At 36.0% G+C, this 24,598-nt stretch overlaps 2 protein-coding genes across 2 annotated transcripts in view; one reads left to right on the plus strand and one right to left on the minus strand.

Moving 5' to 3' along the window:
* Positions 1–1,033: 1,033 nt before the first annotated feature.
* On the minus strand, positions 1,034–9,336 carry tmx4 (thioredoxin-related transmembrane protein 4). Its single transcript, XM_039653411.2, has 8 exons — positions 9,119–9,336; positions 8,555–8,670; positions 7,031–7,076; positions 6,770–6,898; positions 6,647–6,692; positions 4,808–4,909; positions 4,298–4,361; positions 1,034–4,147 (listed from the first exon to the last, which is right to left on the minus strand). The coding sequence occupies exons 1-8, from the start codon at positions 9,319–9,321 to the stop codon at positions 3,951–3,953; spliced, it is 903 nt and encodes a 300-aa protein (XP_039509345.2). The 5' UTR covers positions 9,322–9,336; the 3' UTR covers positions 1,034–3,950.
* Positions 9,337–14,739: 5,403 nt separating this feature from the next.
* Positions 14,740–24,598, plus strand: part of plcb1 (phospholipase C beta 1) — a 77,514-nt gene continuing 67,655 nt past the window's right edge. The window contains exons 1-2 of the mRNA XM_089120581.1: positions 14,740–15,138; positions 18,193–18,270. Coding sequence (XP_088976707.1) covers positions 15,040–15,138; positions 18,193–18,270 — 177 coding nt within the window. The 5' untranslated portion in view covers positions 14,740–15,039. The remainder of the gene's footprint in view (positions 15,139–18,192; positions 18,271–24,598) is intronic.

Raw genomic sequence — 24,598 nt, forward strand, 5'->3', positions numbered from 1 at the left:
GACACAAAAGAAAACTTATATTTGAGCTTTTTCTTTGTCTGATGATGTTTTCATCACCAACATAAAATGGATCAGGTGTGTTTGATTGGTAGACTCCATAACACTATATCAACCTGCACTTCTGCATTTAATGCAATTCTCTTCAATTTCTACACTGTTTGTATTCCTTCAGTTGGATATGTGAAATTAAATCTGAAATCTTTGCACAACACAACACTGATGAACACCGACTCATCTGTGACGTCAAGAAAAATGTAAGTCCAATTGATATTTTTTGAGAAATAATATGTGAAATACTTGCATTTTGAAATGTGTGTATTTTTTTGCGTGAAAAGTTTAATTTTACTAAACAAATGACTGCTTTTGAATGAGTCTTTTGCACTTGCGTTTTCGGGACCAGACATGCGCAGTAGTGAGCAGGAAGTAAAGTCGCGGGCTCTGGCATCAATCGCAAGCACACCTTGCACTTTTCTTAAGTGTCCTCTGTCTGCTTCTTTCCTCTCCAATGGTGTCTGCTGATTGCAATACCTCGTTGAAATAAGGTAAATACAACTACTAACCACATGGTCATTATGAAAAAAAAAAAAAAAAGTCAGTTGGTGCTTCAGTGACTACTTCGCACAGAGAACCTGTCAATCATGATGTCACAGCACTGTTTTTATAGCATCAAACAACTAACTAACTTCTTTGATTTGACTTCTAACTATCTTTGGATAAAGGATATGTGATGTGTGATTTAATTGTTTAGTTGGTCTCACGTGCCGTTGAATAACATGGGGAGGCGGGGTTTATGACCTATACTATGACCGGCCACTAGGGGGCGATCGAGCTTCACTTGTGTGGCACGCTTGATCGGCCTCGGTCATCAGCGGTGATGATGCTTTTGAAACAGTATTTCAATGATTATCCATGCAGTTTCTTGACCCATAGATGTCAGGTTTAAGTCAGTAATGCAATTGCAATGGAAGTCTTGGGGGATTTAGACATTGCACTGGGATAAATGCAATTATTTTTAAACTAAAAACACTTAGTATCAAGTCAAACATGTTTAATGAACACATATACAACCGTCAGTTATGACCACATTACACAATATTAAGAATAAAACAATCTCTCACACAATACAATGAAATTGACCAGATGTTCAGCATTTGATTTATGCCACAGAAACATTTTACACATGTGCTGGTGTGTTTCTGTGCTGGTTACCAGTTAGAAAACTGACAAAATCACCAATATTTATTTGCTACTACACTACACAGATTTAAACAGTCTGTCAATAGTATAAAATTAAAGGCAATTGACCGTTGGGCCGCACCAATTTTAATACCAAAGCCATTGTCAATGTTTTACTGTGCAAATTATCAATTTCATTTGCAATTACAGGGAATACATAATAAATCTACACTGTACAAAACAACATCGTCATTGAGAAATACTTATCCTGAGACCCGGCGCACAAAACATCCTTCTGATAATCTGCCGTGTTTATGTAACCGTGATTTGTGCTGTTCAACACTATATGATTCATGTGTGGATGAATGCAATAGTGCAAAAAATACCTTCATATTTATCATACTTTAAGAATCAGTCCTTCTGAAAACAGTCAGGATTGTAAATGCAGGAATTCAGGAATGTGAAACATGATTCATTATTACAGCAAATATAGAATAATTAAGAAATTGTGGTAAAACAACAGTGTAATGGATGAATCATTAAACCTGTTAAGAACACGTCCTTCATATTTCACTCAAAAAAATAAATTAAATAATATTAATAAGAATAGATATTTAAAGGATCATTAAGATGTCCTGAATTGTGAAATTGTCACTTATTGTCTCCCAATATATTAATATAGTCATTTTAGTTATGAGTTCTGTCATTTTTAGTAATACTTTACAGTACTGTATAAAACAGCAAAGATTACAAATTACAGTTATACAATTTATTAAAATCATCATATAGGCAGTACAACAAATACCACCGTGATGAATATATATTTTGTGCTTAATCATAATAATAATAATAAACTTGCTTTTTTTTCTTCTGATTTTGAGGTAAAATATGAGACAGATATTTCTTGACAGATTTTGTGAGATTCGTCCAAATACATCGTAAACATGTTTTTATCGTAACTTCAGCATTAAAATGACTCATATTTTTGGTGTTTGTAAAAAACAGAAAATCAAATCTAACTTAAAAGTTAACTTTAAAGAAGTCGTTCACTTTAAAAAAAAACTTTTGCTTAGAATTTACTCATCCAAGATGTCCACGTCTTTCTTTCTTCAGTCGAAAAGAAATTAAGGTTTTTGATGAAAACATTCCAGGATTTTTCTCCATATAATGGACTTCAATGGGAACCAAACGGTTCATTGTCCAAATGAGAGTTTCAGTGCAAACTGTTCAAAGGGCTTTAAATGTGCATCCGCGACTCTCCTATTCAAACTCGTTTATCTAAATGAACGAATCTTCATTCAATGAACAAAATGAATGAATTGACTCAGGAAAAGATTCGTTTTGATGAACGAGTTCAAACAGGAGAGTCACGAATAGAGCCCGATAAAATATAATAAAATCCAATATACTGATATATCAGCCGATATATATATATTTTTTCAGAAACGCGCAACACAACATTAACAGATTTCCCTAACATTAGTTATTTGTAGTTATTTATGAATTTTAACTAAAATAATATGCTAATGCATTATAAAATTAAACTTGTTTCTTTTATTGTCGAAACAGAACAGACTGATGACAGTGGCATTAGCTAGCTTTGTGGTTAGCTAGTCTATGATGAGCCATAATTTATTAATGGATAATGTCATACTGCAAATTGCACAAATTTTGTCATGCTTATTTGAGTTAAGAGAACTGATGGGGATGATCTTTTAATTACTATTCAAGCAATATATGTATCGTGACTAGGGATGGGCAACGATTAATCGCATCCAAAATAAAAGTTTGTGTTTACATAATATATGTGTGTGTAGTGTGTATAATTAATTTGTATATATAAATACCCACACATGCATGTATATATTTAGAAAAATGTGTTATTAATATATCAAATATTTATATATAATATTAAATTTGAATAAATATATATAAAATATATACATGCACAAACTTCTTAAATATATACATGCATGTGTGGGTATTTATATATACAAATTAATTATACACACTACACACACATATATTATGTAAACACAAACTTTTATTTTGGATGCGATTAATCGTTGCCCATCCCTAATCGTGACCAACTCAATGAGTGTTGCCAACAGGGTTGGTGTAGAGTGCCCTCTGGTGGACAAACTATAAAACTCCAACTCTCATGACATGGTTCAAGCGTGTTTCGTCCGTTTTTATTTTATTTTTGAAATATTCATTTATCGGCCATTATAACTGCCGATACCGATAGTTTGGAAAATGCCAAATATCGGCCGATATATCGGTCTGGCTCTAGTCACGAACGCTCATCACAGAACAGAGCAAGGCGAGCATTTGTGCTTATAAAACTTAAACTTTTTTTTTTATTTATTAAATGAGCGATCGTTTCGCTTGATAAGACCCTTATTCATCGTCTGGAATCGTTTAAAGCCCTTTCAACAGTTTGCACTGAAACTCTCATTTGGACCCCATTGAAGTCCATTATATGGAGAAAAATCCTGGAATGTTTTCATCAGAAACCTTAATTTCTTTTCGACTGAATAAAGAAAGACGTGGACATCTCGGATGACATGGGGGCGAGTAAATTATCAGCCAAAGTTGAACTACTCCTTTAAGCAACCAGTCTTAAAAGCTGAAGTGAATTAAACTGCAGCGAGAAGTAAGTAAAATGCGAGGAAAGCGTCAAATGGCGCAGAGATCAGCCGATAGCTGGCGCTGCTTTGCATCTCTACAGATATGGCTGCTTCCTCTTGTTTTTGGCGGTGGAGAGGATCACATTAGGTTCCCTCGGCAGTGTCCGGTCCCTGTGGTTTGCGTTTCCTCACTGAACTCAGCATCTGCTCACTGCCACTGCCGGCTTCTTCTTCTTCTTCTGTCGAGTCGTCTCCGGACACTCTCTCGCTCTCGTTGTCCAGGTCAGACGTGTGTTTCTCCTCCACCTCTTCCTCTGACACTTCCTCTTTCACAATCACAACTGCACAGGTACAGAGATTGAAACGATTCACTGTATTAGGGAAGGTTCGGCGACAGCTCTCGGGTTGCACTTAGGCGTTACTATTGAATATGCACAAAATATTTACAACAACAATATTTCCATCTGATCATCAGTTCAAGTGAATCTCACCTCTTTTGTCTTCTCTACGCTTTGTTCTGGACGGCCAGATGCAGTCAGCGATCAGAACCAGCATCTAATCGAGATATTTCCCATTAGATGGAGTCATTATTTCACTCTCGCCAGTGGAAGTTCACTTTTAAAAGTTTGATCCACTCCATTGGAGAACCACCCACAGTATCCTCAAAAGAGCCGCAGAATCGACCGCTATTACGCAACTCACAGTTGTATAATGTAGGAACATCTTTATTTCAACATGCATTATATAATTCCTTCTGCTGCAAGTCATCGTGTGTGTGTGTGTGTGTGCGATCTGCTTCATAGCGCGCTCGCATTTGATGAAGTCAAGTGCACTTTGTTGGGTCCCTTTGGTAAATGGTCTTTTTAGATCTGTTCTACGATTGCAGGAAGATTTATGCATGAGATACTTTCATGCAAAGAGTGAAGCGTATCAATTTATGCTTTAAACATGAATAATACATTAAACCATCTAAAGTGTGAAAATTATGTTTTTGGACTCACCAGGCCGAGTATCAGTCCCATAAATAGCGTGATGATGGCAAATATCACGTAAGAACCCCAAGAAGGAATACCGAGAGCATTTGTCAGGTACGTGTGGATTTGCTGTTAAATGGACAAAAGAGGGATATATAATCAATATACATAAAAGATGGTTTTATTTCATAAAATTCAGTAAGCGTAAAGCACCTAAAAGGACGTAACACTTTACAGTAAGGTCACATTAATTTAGAACAGATTAAAATGTGCGATTAATCGTGAGTTAACTGAAATTAATGCGATTAATCGCGATTAAATATGTTAATTGTTTGCCAGCACTAATATATATATATATATATATATATGCTTTTCTTACTTAGTATTTTTGTCTTGTTTCCAGTCCAAATATATAAAAATTCTTAAATCAAGATGCATTTACTAGATGAGTAAAATGGCATTTTTACTAGTTTGTCTTAAAAAAAGTTAACAAAATTTTGTGTTGACATAATATATGTGGGTAAATTGTGTATAATTATGTTATATATATATATAAATACACACAAATGCATGTATATATTTAAGAAATATTTTCATGTATATACTGTATATAGATTTATACATATATATATATATATATATAAATATTTTATATATAAATAATATCTTCTTCTTAAATATACACCCATGTGTGTGTATTTATATATATATATATATAAAATAATCATACACAATCCACCCACATTTATTATGTCAACACAAACTTTTATTTTGGATGCGATTAATCATTTGACAGCCCTAATATATATATATATATATATATATATATATTAGGGCTGTGCAAAAATTAATTGCGATTAATCGCATCCAAAATAAAAGTCTGTGTTTACATAATGTATTTGTGTGTGCTGTATATAATTATTTTGTATATATAAATACACACACATGCATGTATATTTAAGAAAATGTGTTATTCATATATAAAATATTTATATTTATATAATATAGATTATGTATTTATATATACATAATTTAAGCGCAAATAATTCTTAAATATATACATCCATGCATAGGTATTTATATATACAAAATAATTATATACAGCACACACAAATATATTATGTAAACACAGACTTTTATTTTGGATGCGATTAATCGCAATTCATTTTTGCACAGCCCTTATATATATATATGAAGAGTTCAGATGCAAAAGCCTCTAAATGCCATTTGAAATTTTCTTCTTTAATGATGATTTTTATCAAGCTTGTATATTTAAGTTCAGTGATTTCACTTAAATGGCAATAATAATTACCTATTAATTGTTATTTAAGTGAAATTACTGAACTTAAATATACAAGTTTGATAAAAAAATCATCATTAAAGAAGAAAATTTCAAATGGCATTTAGAGGCTTTTGCATCTGAACTCTTCATATACATACACTGTATATATATATATATATATATATATATATATATATATATATATATGTATATGTATATATATATATATATATATATATGTATAAGCTGTGATGTAAGTAATCCATTTAATTTCTTCTGAATGGCCAGGAACTCTCCATTTTGGCCGGTGAGTGAAAAAGTTCATTTCAAACCCTCAATGTACATAATAAAAGTATTCCTCTATGTCTCAAGTGTATTGCTGCAGACTGGGAAATTGATGCATCAATATAGTTATATGGACCTTTTTTTGATATTTTTATGGTGTTTTTTCATCCTTTTTGGACCAGCGTAAACACCTTTAAAATATATTATTGTGTGTTCCATGGAAAAAAACGAAGCCATAAGGGAATCGAGCGAGTAAATGATGCAAGTTTTAAAGGAAAAACTCCAGAAATGTTTCTTACTCGGATCCACACGGAGAGACGAAACAGATTAGCCATTCCGGACATTCTGTAAAAGAAGAAAATGGTTTTATAAACAGAATTTCATCATCATGCACTTTTGCAGACAGGAAAGGTTTTATTTACAGAAGAGAGGATGGTGACTTCCATCCTGGCACCGGATCAACCGTCGCCCACTTTCGGTCCACAACGTAAGCTTGGATATCCTCAATAGTCCGCGATGAAACATATTTGCGGAAATCCCCATCTTTAGCGCTGTGGGTGAGATGGGTTTTCTGTTATACTACAATGATTGCACTGTTTTAATTTTTTTTTAAAGAACATTATGAAGGAGTTGCGAAAGCGAGTTTTCTCATAACACCTGAGGGAATATAAATTCAGACTTACTGAAATATAGTCGGCAGTGTTGTAACCAGAAACCTCCCACTCAGACCTGCAGAACAAAAGAAGAGAGGACGGATATGTGGATGCAGAAACGCTCATCCTATACTGGGCGTACAATTCCCTTCGGCATGGGAAGGCGGTATACGGTCTATAGCGGAGCTGAAATATGAGTACAGCCTGACAGCTTTCTGACAGCGAGACACAGTAAAAGGCGTTTTCTCTGAGATTTACAGGAGAAACACCATTCAGACCCAATGCAGGAGGACGAACGAGACCACATTTGCATGATTAGTGGCTTAAATGCAATCTTTGCTCGTCTTTAAATTGTAATCGTGTTCAAAAGGGAAATCGTCTAAACCGGTCTGGATATAATGGGGGCCTATCTTTCTTTAGCGTGTCCAGTTCTCCTCTATATCAGTGTCAGTGTTTCTGAACTCCTGAAATGCCTCCATTGTAGTCGAACACGTCACGATATTCCTCATTATAATAATTAATGCGCAAAATAAAGGGGCGGGGCCTGATTGAGTTAGTTAGTAGTGTGTTAAACTGGCGGTTATGGAAAGGGGCGGGACATTTCCCAAACACACTCGAAGCGCTCGACCAATCACAACACACTGCTCCAGCTGACCAATCAGAGCACAGTGTGCTTTTCAGAAGGAGGGGCTTCATAGAGAAAGGAAGTAAACAGAGCGTTACTGACAGACTGGGAAAAGCCGCAACAATGGAGAATATGAGGAGAATAATGTGTTGTGGGCCCAAAAACAAAATATTAAAGGCTTTCATTTGCTTATGTTGTCAGGTACACAATAAACATGCCTGACAATAATTGCAGAAGGAATTCAATTTAGTGACATCAGTCAACTGCATTAGAGTTAATGTGAGCCACATGACGGCTCTTAAATCGAGTCAGTAAAGAGCTGTGTGTGTGTGTGTGTGTGCAAACAATCCAGCAGTGTTCCCTCCTTCTGAAACACTAGACACACTGCAGATGAGCAAACGAGGCATTCACGCTGTTGATGGTGTGTGTCACGCGCAGAATTACAGTCCGTTCAAAAGCTATGAATGTGGATCATTCTCTCTTTTTAGTATTAGCTTTTGTTTTAACTCAACTGTTGCATAATGTGAAGATGGTTTTGCATTGATGTCAGACGACTTGTATCAACCCCCCCCCCCCCCCCCCCCCAAAAAAAAATAAATAAAAATAAATTGGTAATTATTTTAAGGTGTATTTTAGGTAATTAAACAGTACTACATGTACTTAATACAGTAACAGTAAATTAATTACAAGTAACTAACTCTAAACCAAACCCTAACTGTAACTCTATACTATAGCAAGTACATGTAGTACAATGTAACTACATCACTTAAAAATGTAGCAAATTTATATGCATTACCCTATATTTATTTCATATATAACATATAAAGTAACAAAATAACTATTTAGTTTGCATGCCATACAATTATCCATACTGTTTTGTATTTTTCCCCTACTGCCCCGAAGATATAAAGATGCACAGTCAGTCAAACCTGGTTGTTGAGTAACGTCCACCCTGCCCACTGATATGCCTAGACTTTCACTTTGTCTTCCCAGATTCTCCCAGTCTGCTTGTAAATGTTGGCACGCCGGGCACCAGGGAGCATAACTGTAATAAAACACATGAAACACAGCCGCGATTCATTTACATGCATGCATGCATTAATAATACAGGCTGTAATTTCACTTCCTGCATATTGGATGTAAATGTGGGCGTAACCCTGATGATGTGATCACACTATATAAACACAATATCATCCACAATATTTGATGCTTAACAAATGCTTAATGCATAACATGACGATCTGCGCTTATTTACATGTGTATATATTATTGCAGCAGTTTATAAACACTTCCGGTTGCAGCTCAGCACGTACTGTACTTCACTGCATAACACATATTGTTATTGTTATTATTTCGACACACTGGAACAGTTTAAACTGATGAATTGTTGCAGATCCAAGCGTCATAGAATCGCGCGCTGATGATCTGATCTGATCTCAATGATTATTCACACTAGCATCCTGTCGAGATCACACACACACACACATACTCACAATTTGATCATCCACTCGCCCTGCAGGATGAGCGTCCAGTTCGCATCGGCCACTGTCAGCACATGATTATCCCCCGACTGAGCGTTTACACGACACACGAGCAGCAGAAATACTGCCGAGATACACATGAAACATGAACTTCTGCCGTATTCCTGCAGTTCAGCGCGTGCCAGTCCCGCCATATTGCCGCTGCAGGAGCACATGATCCACCAGAAGCAGGAAATACAGTAACAGCAGCAGAAGCACAGATGTGCCGGATTATACGCGCTTCTGCACAAACACACGAGCCTATACACACACTATTCTACTATTATATACACATTATTCTTTAATTAATAATAATTCAATTAAACACATTTACTATATTATTATTATCACTACTACTATTATTATAGGCTATCACATAATTAATTACATGTATTATTACAATATGCGCAGTGTTGTATAGCCTATATTTCTGTCAATTGTGTACTTCCATCATCTTAAATGTTTCAAAGAATTTGTAAATTCAGTTTTAAAAAGCGCCTGTCCATGTTCATTTGCCGGCTGTCAATGACGTAATAACCGCGTTAGCCCTGGTTTCCGTTCGTACTGCCATAGTAACCATAGCGACAGACGTGAGGTGCGTTCCATTCGACTGTAAGACTTAGACAATACCCTGTGCAGACAATACCCTGTGAAGTCCACTTCGCAGTCCACTGTGGACTGCGAAGTGGACTTCACAGGGTATTTCGCCATCTTAAGTGAGATTCCAATTCGAAGGGATTCAAGGGAATGAACATGTTCAGTTCGAAGCCCAGATAGCAGACTGACATTGAATCAACGTGGAAATATGACATCGAAACAACGTTGATCTGCATTGTTTTGCTCATCGAATTAACGTTGAACCAACGTCAGACGCGTCATTCAAAACTAACGGAAAATCAACTTGAAATCAACGCGTTGTTTCAACGTTATGAAAGCAAACCAATTTTCGATTTTCATTTAGCTTTGAACTTGAAATCTTATACCTCAATGGTTTTACATCAAACTGCGACTTTCTTTACTTTAAAATGTATCTTTTAAATTGAAAAACATCATATGTGTAATTCAGGGCACAATTCAAACGAGATCAAAATATTTGTTGTCTCTCGCCATTGACTACCATTCAATATTTTTCCGTAATAAGGTTCCATGGTGGTCGACCGGAAGGGGAGGGACTTAGACTCTCTATGTCTAACGGCACGCTCACGCTGTTGTTGTTTCGTTCAAACATTATGAACCATGGCAAGCAGACTTTGGGACAAAAGTAGAAATAAAATGAGGATCAATATCAGCGTGGCGTTTTCGAGATGCCGAAAGCTAGTGCAGAGACTATTTATATCGACATGCTACTTCCTCAATCCTTAATACAAATGTATAGACGAATCCGGCGAAACTACCGGAAGTAAGCGGGCGCCATTACTGAGCTGTTGCTGGGTAGCGTTGCGCCATTGCCTTCTATTGTTTTAGTTGCAACTTGCGTCCACTGGAATAAACAGCTCGCGATTTACGACCGTCACTAACGTTACAACGTTAGCCCTTGTATAATGTCGAGTGGGTAAACAGTTTCCGTTATAAATTGTTTTAATGGTGGCAGTAAAATTTCAATTTTGAAGAGAAAACATTGTGAATACCCCGGGTCGACTGCCCCTGTCTGGTGCCGTACGGTTTACACAGATTTCCTGGGCGAGTACAAGACGTGGACATTCGCGTATAATAACAATTATTTAATGACACAAGTAAAAAAATATAATAAATGTGTGATATAGTGATCAGCAAAATCTCCTCTCTTGTTATTTTTTCTATTCAATTTACATGCTATGGTCATTAAATGGCTTTCCTGAGCTAAATGTAACGTTATGTGACATAATTGTTCTCCTGCTGTTATATTGACCTCTTTCCATGGTTTAAAAACAGTAGTTGGTCGATATTATGTATACTTTCCAGCTGTAACGTTACCTTACCCATGCCCGTTGCAATGTAAAAATGAGATAAATAATGGACACAAATGAAAAACATGAAATTGTTTATTTGATTTCATTTATTTATTTATTTATTTATTGTTGCCAAATGGACAGATCTTTTTTTAGTTTCCTCGGTAGCAAACGTTAGCCTAGCTAGCTTGCCAAGCTATTTTTATAAATAATCTGTAAGATCGTTTGTACCTTCATCTGTGACTGGAGGCCAATGTCTAACATCATCAACCCAACAAGTCTGCCTGGCTGTAGCTGTCATCAAGGGTGCGTTATCACCTTATCTCCGAGGTTTGTTTACATACCGGTGCATATGTCTATGCCGGTGTAACAGCTCAGTAATGGCGTCGCCACAAGATGGCAGCCTACACAAGTACGCTCGTCGGATTCGTCTATAGTGAAAAATCCGTAACAGATGGCGATTGTATGCAAATGCCCCGCCCTCTCGCTGGACAGCCAATCGTCTGCTTAACAGTCAAGCCGGGAAACATTTATTTTGAATGCGTTACTGTTTGAAAAGGCGGCAGATTTGATATGCAGTGCATGTGTGCGTTGTGTAAATATCAGACATCCCAAAGTCTCCCAAAAGTTCCGGGTGTGTCTGTCTCAATATCTGTCTCAATATCTGATATCTCAACACTATCTCATGACCAATTCGTACGAATTCGACGCATGATTAAAAAGTGTCTAATTCGTACTAATTCGTACGACCTCACTCGTACTAATTCGTACGATTTGTCTAAACCCACGTGATGGTTAGGTTTAGGGACGGGGTGAGGGGTAGGTCATTCGTACGAATTCATACGAATTGGCCAATTTGTAAAATATGTACGATTTAGCAAAATCGTATTAATTCGTACGAGTGAGGTCGTATGAATTGTTACGAATTAGCCACTTTTTAATCATTCGTCGAATTCGTACGACTTGGTCGTGAGATCGGGTTGGATATCTGTCTCAAATGTTTACACTCATCCATGAACATTATTAGATCCATCAGCATGACAGCAAGTCCCATCATTCCTCTTATCACTGCGTCATCAGCCTATGCCTTTGCATTTCACACCCAACGTAAATTTAATTATTTGCGCGAGTAGATTACATACAAAGTCAAAGCAAAGACGTGAATAGATGCATCATTCGCGCCGGGCGTTGCGAATGACGCGAATTGGGCGCCGCGTTTGCCGCGAATGTCTTCCGCGCAAGTTGAAAAATTTGAACTCAAAATGTTCAAGCGTCTAAAATAGATGCGTATTTGACGCTCTTTTCGCGTTCGGTGTGAACACACCATTATTGTATTGGTGCGTGTCCACTGGCACGGATCGTTTTCAGTTCATTCCTATGGAAGTCGAGCTTCACGCTCGCGTAGTGCGTTTTGGGATCGTCAGTGGACCGGTGAAAGCGTTGAGAGCGTCAAAAGGTTGGGCAGTTCTCGACTTTATGCAAATATCAAGCGAAAAATGCGGTTGGCAGCCAATGTGCGGTTCGGGATGTGACGTCTGTTTTGAGATTTTTAAAATATGCAAATTGTGTCGGAGTTTAGGCTGGATTTAGTGCGTAAATAATTTTGTTCTTTGCAGTTGTTATATGTTAATTCATTTTGGATGTGTTCATTTGTGATACTGGCTGGGTTTATAAAATTTAAGTTTATAAAATTGACGGGATATCTTTGCTTGGATTTAGGTAAACAAAGCTTGTCTATTTCCGAATGTAATTGCGTGCATCTCTGATGATTATACTGTGTGAAAAAAAACAAAAAACCTGATTAAACACACTCGCAACAGACACACCCCAGCGGAGTTTTGGCGCTGTTGTGGACACGCGACCCCTAGTGGCGATATATATATATATATATATATATATATATATATATATATATATATATATATATATATATATATATATATAAAAGCCTAAAATACTCTCTGTTAACCAGTAGTTCTTAAAGGTTTTAATTTGATGGCTGATACATTTTGGTGATTTATATGAGTGTTTGTTAATGTGGCAAGAAACCATTCTGTGTCTGCATATAACTATGGGCTATACAAAAGTGTCCTCAAAGAAACCTGCTTCCGGGTGTGTTATCTAATCTAACCCACACACTGAATTAGGGCTGGATTTTACGAAGTTACGTTATTTCCTGTGAGCAGTGTTCAGGAACTGCCTTGCATAACACAACGCGGTAACTTGCAAAAACCTGTTTGCTTCAGAAATGATATAAAACAAAAATGCTTCAGTGAGAATTTTAAACTACTCTGTTAAATCATATAGCATGTACTGTATATATCATTATATAACAGCTGAATTCATCTTTATGTACTAGTCAATGCAAGCTGATATAAAACAATAACACAATTGCTGTTTTTCTTCCCAGACGTGGAACTGAAACAAGACGCTTAAATGTGGCTTATATAATTATAAACAGTAATGGTGTATCTGACAATATTAGTATATCTTTATTAGTAAAGATAGTAAAGATATTAGTAATTGGAGATATACAATATATCTCCAATATCTTAAAGATATACAATATTAGTATATCTCTAATTTTTTATTGTTGATCTCAACTGGTGCAGCCTTATTGTAACATTCATTAACTGAACATGAAGGACAAGGTCATTTTCTAGAAATTAATCATTGTTTTGCATTAGATACAGATTTGTTTATAAGTGATAAAAGGGAGATATTAATATATTGTATTCAGTTTTGAATTGTATAGGATTTAGATTCCCAGATGTGGAGCATGAAATAAAGACTAAAATAAAGCATATTTATGACTTAAATGTAATCACATTACAAGAGAAAGGTATAATGTTGTCCATAATAAATATATATTTGCTATTGGCCTAAATATGCTAATCACATTAATGAGAATTAAAAAACAATTTAATTCAGTAAAACAAATTTACATTTTTATTAAAATAGATTCTGAAATTAAGTGTGTACAAGTGTGTAAATGTCATGCAAAATGCACAAAAAAAGCCCACTGTTTGGATTTAAATATGCAAATACAAAGACTATGATTGGATAATTATTGCTCTGATTGTTTCGAGACTTTACAGAGTACTACTCTTGCATCATCAAAATAAGATCTTGATGGAAACCACAACATTTATTTCCATTAAGAGGTTCATCAGTGTTTGCTCACAATCTTCTATTGCCAATGCAAGAGTCCAGCACTGTGTAAAGTCTCCTCCAGCACAATCGTTCTTCAAAATATCTTCCTTTGTGTTCAGCAGAAGAAAGAAATTCACACAGGTTTGCAGCAACTTGAGAGTGAGGATAAATGATGACAGCATAAATCCAAACGAGGCAGTTTATAGCCCATACATTATAATATTCCTTCTATTTATTACTGCAGCATGCTGTATTGTGCTTTCATTAATGCACTTTGATTTATTTGCAATTGTTGTAATACATTTTTTTTATTTTTTTATTTTTATTTTTTACAGTGCTGAATTATATAGGGCTAAAATAGATCCCCCAACGTGTCCTGCCTGCATTCTCTTTGCAGAGGTGTTATGAAATGTTTAATTGTGAGGGTTTGTTGAGCAGGGGAGGGACGCGCTGCGCACTAGGAGGCGCTGGATCTCAGCGCGCGCATGAGTCAGTGTGCGGAGGACTCACACACACACACACACACTCGAGTCTCTCTCTCTCTCTCTCTCCATCATTTATGATCGCTGGTTCTCTCTGCTGCTCATTTGCTCCTTCCGTTCCGAACCACAAATCTGCGGCGTTCAGTGAGTGCGACCGCAGGCATGTAATGTGTCCATTTGCCAAGAGCATCCGCGTGCGTAAAGCGCTTCCATTCACCACAACTGTTCCGCTGTCCTCCCGTGCGCTCCGCTTTGGCTTCTTCCCGGAGAAGAAAGAAGAGTGACTTGATTTTCCCCCCACGCTGTTTTGGTTGTAAATGTTGAAGCTTGAATGGCTGGAGCTCAACCTGGCGTTCATGCGCTCCAACTCAAGCCGGTGCGCGTGTCCGAGAGTCTGAAGCGAGGCAGTAGGTTTATGAAATGGGATGAGGTAAGTCACTATTAGCTTGTGTGCATGTCTGCGGCTGTCAGAGGATGAATGCACATGATGATGATGATGCTGCTTCTGCGGTGAACGCGCGTGGCGTTTGGTTGTTTGTTTGATCGCATTGTATACATGAACACGTCCAACATTAAACGCCGCAGACTCACTCAGTCAGCTCCTGATCGACCTTTATTGGCGTTAGAGGCGGAGAGAGATCAGTATCCAGTTCTCAAGTCCATCAGCATGTTTCACACACTCCATGTGTCCGAGTCTCTGCAGAATGACATCAGGTTACTTTATGTGCAGTCATGTATCGCTGCATCTCAGCCCTGCTGTCACTTTACAGAAACCTAATGCAAGATGAGTCCTCACTCTGTGTATTGTAACATGAAAACCTTTAGATAGAAGCATGCATTTGGAGAGTGAATGTGTCGCATTTTGTGTGTGTGCTGCATGAGCATTGATTGAGGATCAGCACTGATGTTCACATTCACCTGTTGGATGAGAGTTTGTCAGCGACTCCATGCACTCTGAGAATTGAGACACATTGATATAAGACAATTGTCAAATATTTAGTTTAAAGCATGCATTGACAAGAAGTTGCACACGCTTTACGTGTTTTAAGAAAGTCCTCCCCAATATTGCATTTCATGGTTGATCAAAAATGCTTTTTTTGTTGTTGAATTTTTGGACTTTTAACAGAGCTTGAACACTTGGTTCTATTTTTAATCAAACGTTAAACTCAATGTGGTTCGGTAAAATTATCCAACGTAAAACATTTGTTGATGTTGCATGTTAACATCAATACTTTTGTCTATTAAAGCTAATATAAACACCATTCTTGGTTATTTTAATTAGAGCCAGACCGATATATCGGCAGGCATTTTCCAAACTATCGCTATCGGCAGTTATAATGGCCGATAAATTAATATTTCAAAAATTAAATAAAAAAAAAAACGTTGTTACAGTGTAGTTGACTGACTGTCCTTGACAATGTAACTTAAGTATTTCTTTAATAGCACATGACAGTTATAGCAATGAGACATATCATCTCTCTTTGGCCTGTTATATGGAAAATGTATATTTTACAATTTGCATTATGACATAATCCATTGCTAAATTATGGCTCATAATGCCACTATCATCAGTTGAAGACCGCTAACGTTAACATTAATGAGCTTTGGTTCCTCTGTCCTGTTGCGACAATAAAAGAAACAAGTTTCTTTTAAAAATGCATTATCATATTATTTTAGTTAAAACTCATACATAACTACAAATAACTAATGTTAGGGAAATCTGTGAATGTTTAGTTGCGCGTTTCTGAAAAAAAAAAATATATCGGCCGATATATCGGATTTTAAAACCAACAAATATTTGTATCGGTATCGAAATCCTTTATCGGTCGGGCTCTCATACAGGGAACATTTGCTCCAAAAAAGCTGCTATTAGTGAACTCTCATTTCTCTAATTTATTTATTGCAAATAGTCAGCAGATAAGAAACATTAAGGATGCATTTGTGAATGTGTTGGTGTGTTTGCATGAGATCATGTTCTCCAGAGAATCTGAGCGTCTGTGTTTTGACTAGGATCTGAAATATTCCTCACTAGTTTTGGTTTTACTTGCAGGTTTAAAGGTCAGTGAGGTCTGATTTATGCCGCGGTCCTTAAATCACTTTAAATGAACGCAGTATTCTGTATTCTGGGGAGTCAGCACAATAATGCCATACAGCTTTACGTGAGCTTATGCTGACAATGTTGGCGTTTAAAAGCTTTTCACTGCAAACGTTGGCCTGTTGCTATGGCAACTTTCATGCTTTATATGCCCGTCTTCCTGGCCTGCCTTACATTAGCTAAGACGTGCTGCGCCGCCCAACTTAGATGTGCAGTTAGAATGTGTGCAGACCCACGCAAGATCTAGAATAACACAATCAACTCCACATCTCTTTCTGAAGGGACGCCTGACGTCTGCTCCTGATCCGCTTAAAGACGTCTCAAACAGGACCGACGTCTCGTTTGCTGCTTCTTGAAATCCTGTGACTTCCACCGGTGGGGAATTATTACAAGCCAGCATGAATCATAGAGCACTTATGCAACGTCTGAGTCAAACCTCGACTTTCGGTCCGTCCCGAGACCGTATCGAGAAACATGTTTTCCAGTGGATTGCCACAGAAATCCCATGTGTTTTTCTGGCGCGAGGCGAGATTAGTCTTTACCTCCCACAGAAACATGACGTCGGTTCACTGAAGACTTTGATTTTGCTGCGCTTTTTGTTCAGTGTGCTTAAAATAACTCGACTTTACAGACCCTTGATATCGAAATCCTGGGTTATGCTCCATCTGTTAGCTCTGGAGCCAAAGGAAACTTTTAGCATTTGAAATGCATGATGTGGATTGTCCAAAACTGTAAACTAAAGGTTTAGAGTTCAACAGTGCCTGTCCACTTTTTTTTAGCATATTATTTCCATTTACAGTATAGCGTTATAAGCCATGAGAATCACAACTCTACAAAGTTTGATTTGATTAAAGACCGCATACTTAACAGATTTAAAGGGATAGTTCACTTTAAAATTAATATTTGGTATGTTTTATCTTACCTCAAGGGCATCCGAGATGTAGGTGTCTTTGTTTCCGCAGTAATTTTGATATTTTTAGGTCAAACCGTTCTTGTCTGTCAGTCATATAATGGAGGTCTATGGTCACCACCTCAAAGAGCATGCACAGAGAAGTCCAAATTAAACATGATTTAATGACTCGTAAATGTAAGTACACATTGATGGCCTAAGACACGAAATGAGCGGTTTGTGTTCGGTTTTCGTTTTTTCCTCTTGTAACCACAGCCACAAAGCGCCCGTGTCGTAAAAATGAAATAAATACGGTTTTGAGAACGTAGGGAGATTGCGTCATTCTTTTTCATTTCGTCATGTCCTCCAGCGTTGTGAATTTTGACCCTATTCCTATAGGAAATATGTCGGGGAAAAAAGTCACGGGACCTTGAATGCATGTTATGTTTATATTATGTCTGCTGTGTATTTAGACTTAAATATGTCATTTCTCTGCTCAGGATTCTTCTACTGTGACCCCAGTGACGTTACGCGTCGATCCGCAGGGATACTTCCTGTACTGGACAGATCAGAATAAGGTAAGATTTCTCAAATCAGAAATTAGTGCAGTGTGATTGAAGCATGTGTGAGTATTATTATTATTTGTTTATTTATAGTGCGTCCCAGTTTTGTGTGCAATCATGAAGTCAGAGTTATTTTAGTATCATTAATATTATCTTATTATTTAGTTAATTATTTAGTCATTTTGTTGTTTTGATTATTTTATAATGTGCTTATTTTTATTTTTGTAAAGTTTAGTTTTGGTAAAAAGAAATTGGTAAATTTTGCCTTTAGAACTAACAGAAAGTATTTTAATAATCCTATGTTAGGTTAGCATTACATTTATTTATTATTATTTGTTTAACATTTCATTTCAATTAACATTACTATTTATTCATTAATTTAACATTTTATTTCATTTTATTAAAGGGGTCATGAACTAAATTTTAATAATAGAAGAAGTTTTATTTATATAGCACCTTTCCAGCAGTTCAAGATCGCTTTACATTGTACATACAATACTTTTAAATACATTTCATTTAAATACATTTCAAATACATGTACATACAATACATTCACGTTTATTGCAATTATTTCATTTATTTATTTATTTAACATCTAATTTATTTCAATTAACATTATTGTTATTTATTTAACATTTAATTTCAGTTGACATTGCATTTATTTATTTATTAATTTTGTCGTTTAATTTATGTAATCTAGCAATTAGTATTTGGTTAATGATAACAACACTGCTCTGTGGGCATTAAAATAAGACATTATATGAATCAAAAGCACAATGCACATCTCATCAGAGGAAAACTGTTCATTTGATCTGGTTTGGTGTCACTTTCCAATGTCTGTCTGTGGGGAATGAGGTTGAGTCTATTGTCCAGATGGAGCGCTGACAGCCAAATGCTCACATAGCCTCAGAGTTTGGCTAACAGAGGCGTCCCACTTTCAATGAAAGCTTTTCATCGAAGTATGGGTGAATTTTTCATTTGAAGCGTTTCTATCCGTCCGTCGTTTTCTGCCCTTGTAAAAACACTATACACATACATCCTCGATTTATGTACCCGGAGCTGCAGATTTGATAAACAGCATCTAATTGATTGCGCTCAATAGTAATTGCTCTGAGATGATCTGAATAGAGTTGCGTGTGGGCGAGGAGCAGAACAGAAAGTCACATTGTATTGAATGGGACGCCAGACAATAATAACTCAAAATCACAAGATAACATCAGTACAGCAGCGTTGAAAGCGTCAGAAAACAATCTTATCTTACGGTAAATTAAGCTCATTGAGCTGTTTAAATGTTTTCAGAAAATGAAGTGCTCACCTGCCACAATGTAAAAGTATGTTAATTCACCTCTTCTGAGACTTTTATGTTTGAACTTAAGTTCAAAACAGACCTTATCCACTTTTATAATGCAGTCTTGAGACTTATAGACTGAAAAAATGCATTACAATTACAGAATATATGCATAAGTTGATCTACAGCGAATGCCACAAGAAGTGAGGTCATGTAAGTTGAGTTTGGATTTGGCAGCATATACTCTTTTTCTCCTCTTGCCCTTTTATATAAGAGAATCGATTATGATTCAGTCGAGTGTAAGTGTATTTCAGCAAACTCCATCATATCATTTGTCATGTCAGTCAGAATGTGTGAAAGCAGCAGTGAGTAATATCAGAATAATGTTCATATGAGTGACTCAATCTTCTGATACCAGATGGTATTGAATAAATCATAGCAAATTGTGACGGACTCTGAAGGACTCGCAGGACACTCACAGAATGAACCAGGCTAAACAGGATAATGAGACGCAGGTGAATGTGATAATGGATGATGGTTTGGGCAAAGGATTATGGGGAATGGAGTGGTTGGAGTTATCCCGATCGAGTTACACATTCTCAATGGTGATCGTTACATAGCCGCCCATTTTTTTTAAGGATTAATCACAAATTTTCTTATGCTGTTGCATAACAGTAAAGCTCAGTTGTGCAAAAAATAAGTTTGTTTAATTTCATATTATTAAAAGATAAATTAACTTAATGTTTTCAGGCCTTTATTTGATTGATTGACAGAAAAATAACCAAAAAATTAATAATAAATTGTTGTTTTTTATGAATTCAGTTAATTAGACATGCTTTTTGATTATTAACATAAACAGAAAAATTAAATTTAGTCAAAAATGATTTCATAGGGCCATATAGGCAAGGCAAGGCAAGTTTATTTATATAGCACATTTCATACACAGTGGCAATTCAAAGTGCTTTACATGGAAGAAATTAAAGAAGTCAGAATAATTAAAACGGTTTAGAATAAAAAAATCATAATAATAAAAATAAAATACAGTGTAAATGCAATCAATATAAATAAAAACAGTTAAGAGTAAAAATAAAATAAAATAAAGTAATACCCCTATCTGAGATAAACATAAACATTTCATTTTTGTTAAAATTGTTGTTAAATTGTATAAGTTGCATGATTTAAATTAATTAGACATGCTTTTTGATGATTAAAATTTAATTTAATAATTTAATAAACAGAAACTAAATTTAGTCAAAAATGATTTCATAGGGCCCTAAACATTTCATTTTTGTTAAAATTGTTGTTAAATTGTATAAGTTGCATGATTTAAATTAATTAGACATGCTTTTTGATGATTAAAATTTAATTTAATAATTTAATAAACAGAAAAACTAAATTTAGTCAAAAATGATTTCATAGGGCCCTAAACATTTCATTTTTGTTAAAATTGTTGTTAAATTGTATAAGTTGCATGATTTAAATTAATTAGACATGCTTTTTGATGATTAAAATTTAATTTAATAATTTAATAAACAGAAAAACTAAATTTAGTCAAAAATGGTTTCATAGGGCCCTAAACATTTCATTTTTGTTAAAATTGTTGTTAAATTGTATAAGTTGCATGATTTAAATTAATTAGACATGCTTTTTGATTATTAAAATTTAATTTAACCATTCAATCCAGAAGCATTAAAAGTGAAAAACGGAATTTGGATAAAATAAATCAGAATTCGGGGGAAAAAAAAATGTAATGGATTTCATAGGGCCCTACAAAAGCATGTCTTCAATTTAAATAAATTAACTCATTCTTGTTGTTCACCCTGATATCATGTGTGTATAATATACAGTTGTTGTTTTTTTTTAGATAACATTCTACTTGCAAATCAATGCAAGCAATGAAAACAAACGGACAGTTTTTCCTGTCCATAAAATACGTGAGGAATTCCAGAACAGCCGCCTCTGGCCAATAGTAATGTAAAAGCATGCAGGATTGTTATGCAAAGCAAGCTATTGAATCAATACATGCATTTCTATATTTAGATGCACTGCAGGCCGGATTGTCGCCAGCGAGAGACGAGGAAATCGTTATAGTCACTTACAACCGGCTTCATTATTGAACATTGTAGCACGTTTGTGAGTTTTCTGCGGATCCAGAGTCAATAGACTGCGGTTTGCTCTGCTGAACTATCAGATATTTGATCATGTAGTCTCAATGGATTTCCAGCGAGCACAGAAGCAGGAGTCTGAGTTTGCTGGGGACGTCTTCTGCAAGCTGATTTCACGGTGCATGGTGCCTGTCTTCAGATTGCTTTAGCCCAACTCCCCGTCATACACCACCTCCATCCCCTGTTGCCATGGCGCTGGTGAAGCGCTCGCCACCATACTCCAATTTTCATAGTTGAACCGGTTGACTGCAGAGATGCTTTCATTATTCAGATAGCCTTGTCAGTTGCCTTGGCAATTATCATAAATATTATATAGTCATATTATGGGGAGCATTATAGTTGCATGTTTTACAGGCACCTTCACATGATCAGAAAATATCTTTTTTTATATATATATAAATTAGGGCTGTCAAACGATTCCAAAATAAAAGTTTGTGTTTACATAATATATGTGGGTGCACTGTGTATAATTATTTTATATATAAATATACACACATGCATGTATATTTAATAAAAAAAAATATTATTAATACATAAAATATTTATTTTTATATGTAATATAAATTATATATAAATTAGGGGTGGAACAATATATCGTGCCACAATATATCGCAATACAAAAATGCAACAATGCGTATCGGCGATAGTGACAATATGTATTGTGGATAGTCCCCCCCCAAAATAAAAATTACTGTTTGAGAAAAAGTGCAAGGATATTCATTTACTATAACTCTTTATTTTCAGCTTCAGATTCATGAATATTGTTATTCTGATGTCACCATTGTCCTTGGGTTATAAGCACCAAGTCCTAGCCTATTTATTTAAACCCACAATGTAATATCAAAGTTAGCATTTTAATCAACAGTACATTTTTGGTTAACCTTTTACCATGTCTTGGAGTATCGCAATAATATCGTATCATGATATGTATCGAATCGTGACATGAGGGTCTCGTTACACCCCTAATATAAATCTATATACAGTACATGAAATATTTTTTAAATATATACAAGCATGTGTGTGTATTTAAATACAAAATAATTATACACAATGCACCCACATATATTATGTAAACACAAACTTTTATTTTGGATGCGATTAATCGCGATTAATCATTTGACAGCCCTAATATAAATATAAAGATTTCTCCTCAATGTCGTTTTTGCATCGTGTTTTCATTTCGAAGTTAGCTGACGGAGTTGAGTTGGGGATGACCTCGTGGCCCAGTGAATATTAAAGGAGACGTGTTTCTTGTGTGTTTTAGGTCAAAGCGCTGAACAAATGACATCCAGGTTGTCTTTATATAATCTCCTGGAGTCTGCTTGTCCTCACCCTCGACTGTCACACACACACACACACACACAAAAGTGTGTCAGCGAGGGGTGGGGATTGCAGCCCATGCGAAATGCGTTTCGGGAATGAACATAATGATAATGGACTGACTTTGAAATCATAATTGATTTTATCTTTAGGTAAAGTTTTAATCTCCTTTACTCAACCAGAATGGATTTTTTTAAATGTGCATAGGTCTATATTACATATTACATTTGTTATATCTTTCTTTTCTTCCAGACAGACTGTTTGTCAGTGTATTAGAGGTGGGGATTGTTTAGTCAATATTTTGGCAGGTTATGCCAGTAGGTGGCGACACGCGACTGACTCATTCATTCAACCGATTCATTCAGAGCACTGATTCATTCAGGAGTCATTGAATCATTCAGGCAACCGAACTCCACTTTGGCCCTGTCCTAAATGGCACCCTAGATGTACGTACATTAGCAAACGCAGCGTTAATAGTGCCATGGCCAAGACTAGGAAAGCGCTTGATGTGAACCCGTGTGCGTGTTGTTTACCAAACCTGCAGTTCATCAGGTGCCTGTCCACACACACTATACCGTAAATTGCGTGTACTAACCACAGTCTGATAACACCAAAAAACTCCTGCCTTCAGCACAACACACACTCCAACACAAACTCCAAACAAATATAAAAAACATAACTTTATCTGCTGAAGCTCGTCAGGCCAAACGTGAATCGGATCGAAAACACGGATCAACACGGCAGAGCGTCTGAATTATGGAGAGACCTCCGCTATTTTTATTTGGATAAATTACTTACGTTTTCAGATATGCTGAAATAATGGTAAACTGTAATGAAATAGCAAGGTGTAAACTACAACATGTATAAGACATGAAATGAAAATAAAAGACTGTTTCCATGGTAATAAAAAGTATGTGCTTTAAAGGGGAAAAAGAAGCAGTGAATCAAGTTTCCACGATTTACAAGATGGATTTCCAATATAATCAACAATTATATAAGAAACATTACAAATGTAAACATTTAGAAGAAAAAAAGAAAAAAACTTTGTATCTTTCGCCACCAGGGCGCCGCCATTGTGCAGTTGACGTCACGGGGTTGGTTGGCTCAAGTTTAACAGGCTCTGGGCATTGAAAATCGCGACATCAAACTGTGTTTACACCAGTGTTTTGACCGCGAACGACTAATGTTAGGTACAGTCATTAGACAAAAAAACGACGTCTCATGTTATATGTTGACAAACTGCACATAGAAACATTGTTCGCGATGTCTGCCGTCCGATCCGACGATCTGATGATCCGAAATGGATCAGGACGCATGCCGCGTCCTGTTGCAAAAGCATGTGAAAAAACGACAAAGTTTGCTAATCGCGCGATAAAAAATTTTACGTCGTTAAAATGGGTTTGCGTTAACGCCGTTAATAACGCGTTAAACTGACAGCCCTACAAAAAACGCATTGCCGAATAACGCGCGCTGATATTCGTCCCGGTGTGTACGGCCCTTTAGGATGTAACTTTTATTTCATGTACTAGACCTACACTCTAACGTCACTCATCCACTACTATCATATTGT

The sequence above is a fragment of the Pimephales promelas genome, chromosome 15, assembly GCF_988280905.1.
Source record: "Pimephales promelas chromosome 15, fPimPro1.hap1.1, whole genome shotgun sequence".
NCBI classification, from domain to species: Eukaryota; Metazoa; Chordata; class Actinopteri; order Cypriniformes; family Leuciscidae; genus Pimephales; species Pimephales promelas.

Bases quoted from the DNA above. Each gene is read 5' to 3' on its own strand.
- tmx4 (XM_039653411.2), bottom strand. From the start codon at position 9,321: ATGTGCTCCTGCAGCGGCAATATGGCGGGACTGGCACGCGCTGAACTG. The intron at 6,899-7,030 runs GTAAGTCTGAAT...TCTCACCCACAG, and splicing joins ACACTGCCGACTATATTTCA to CGCTAAAGATGGGGATTTCC. The intron at 4,148-4,297 runs GTGAGATTCACT...GTACCTGTGCAG, and splicing joins GCGTAGAGAAGACAAAAGAG to TTGTGATTGTGAAAGAGGAA.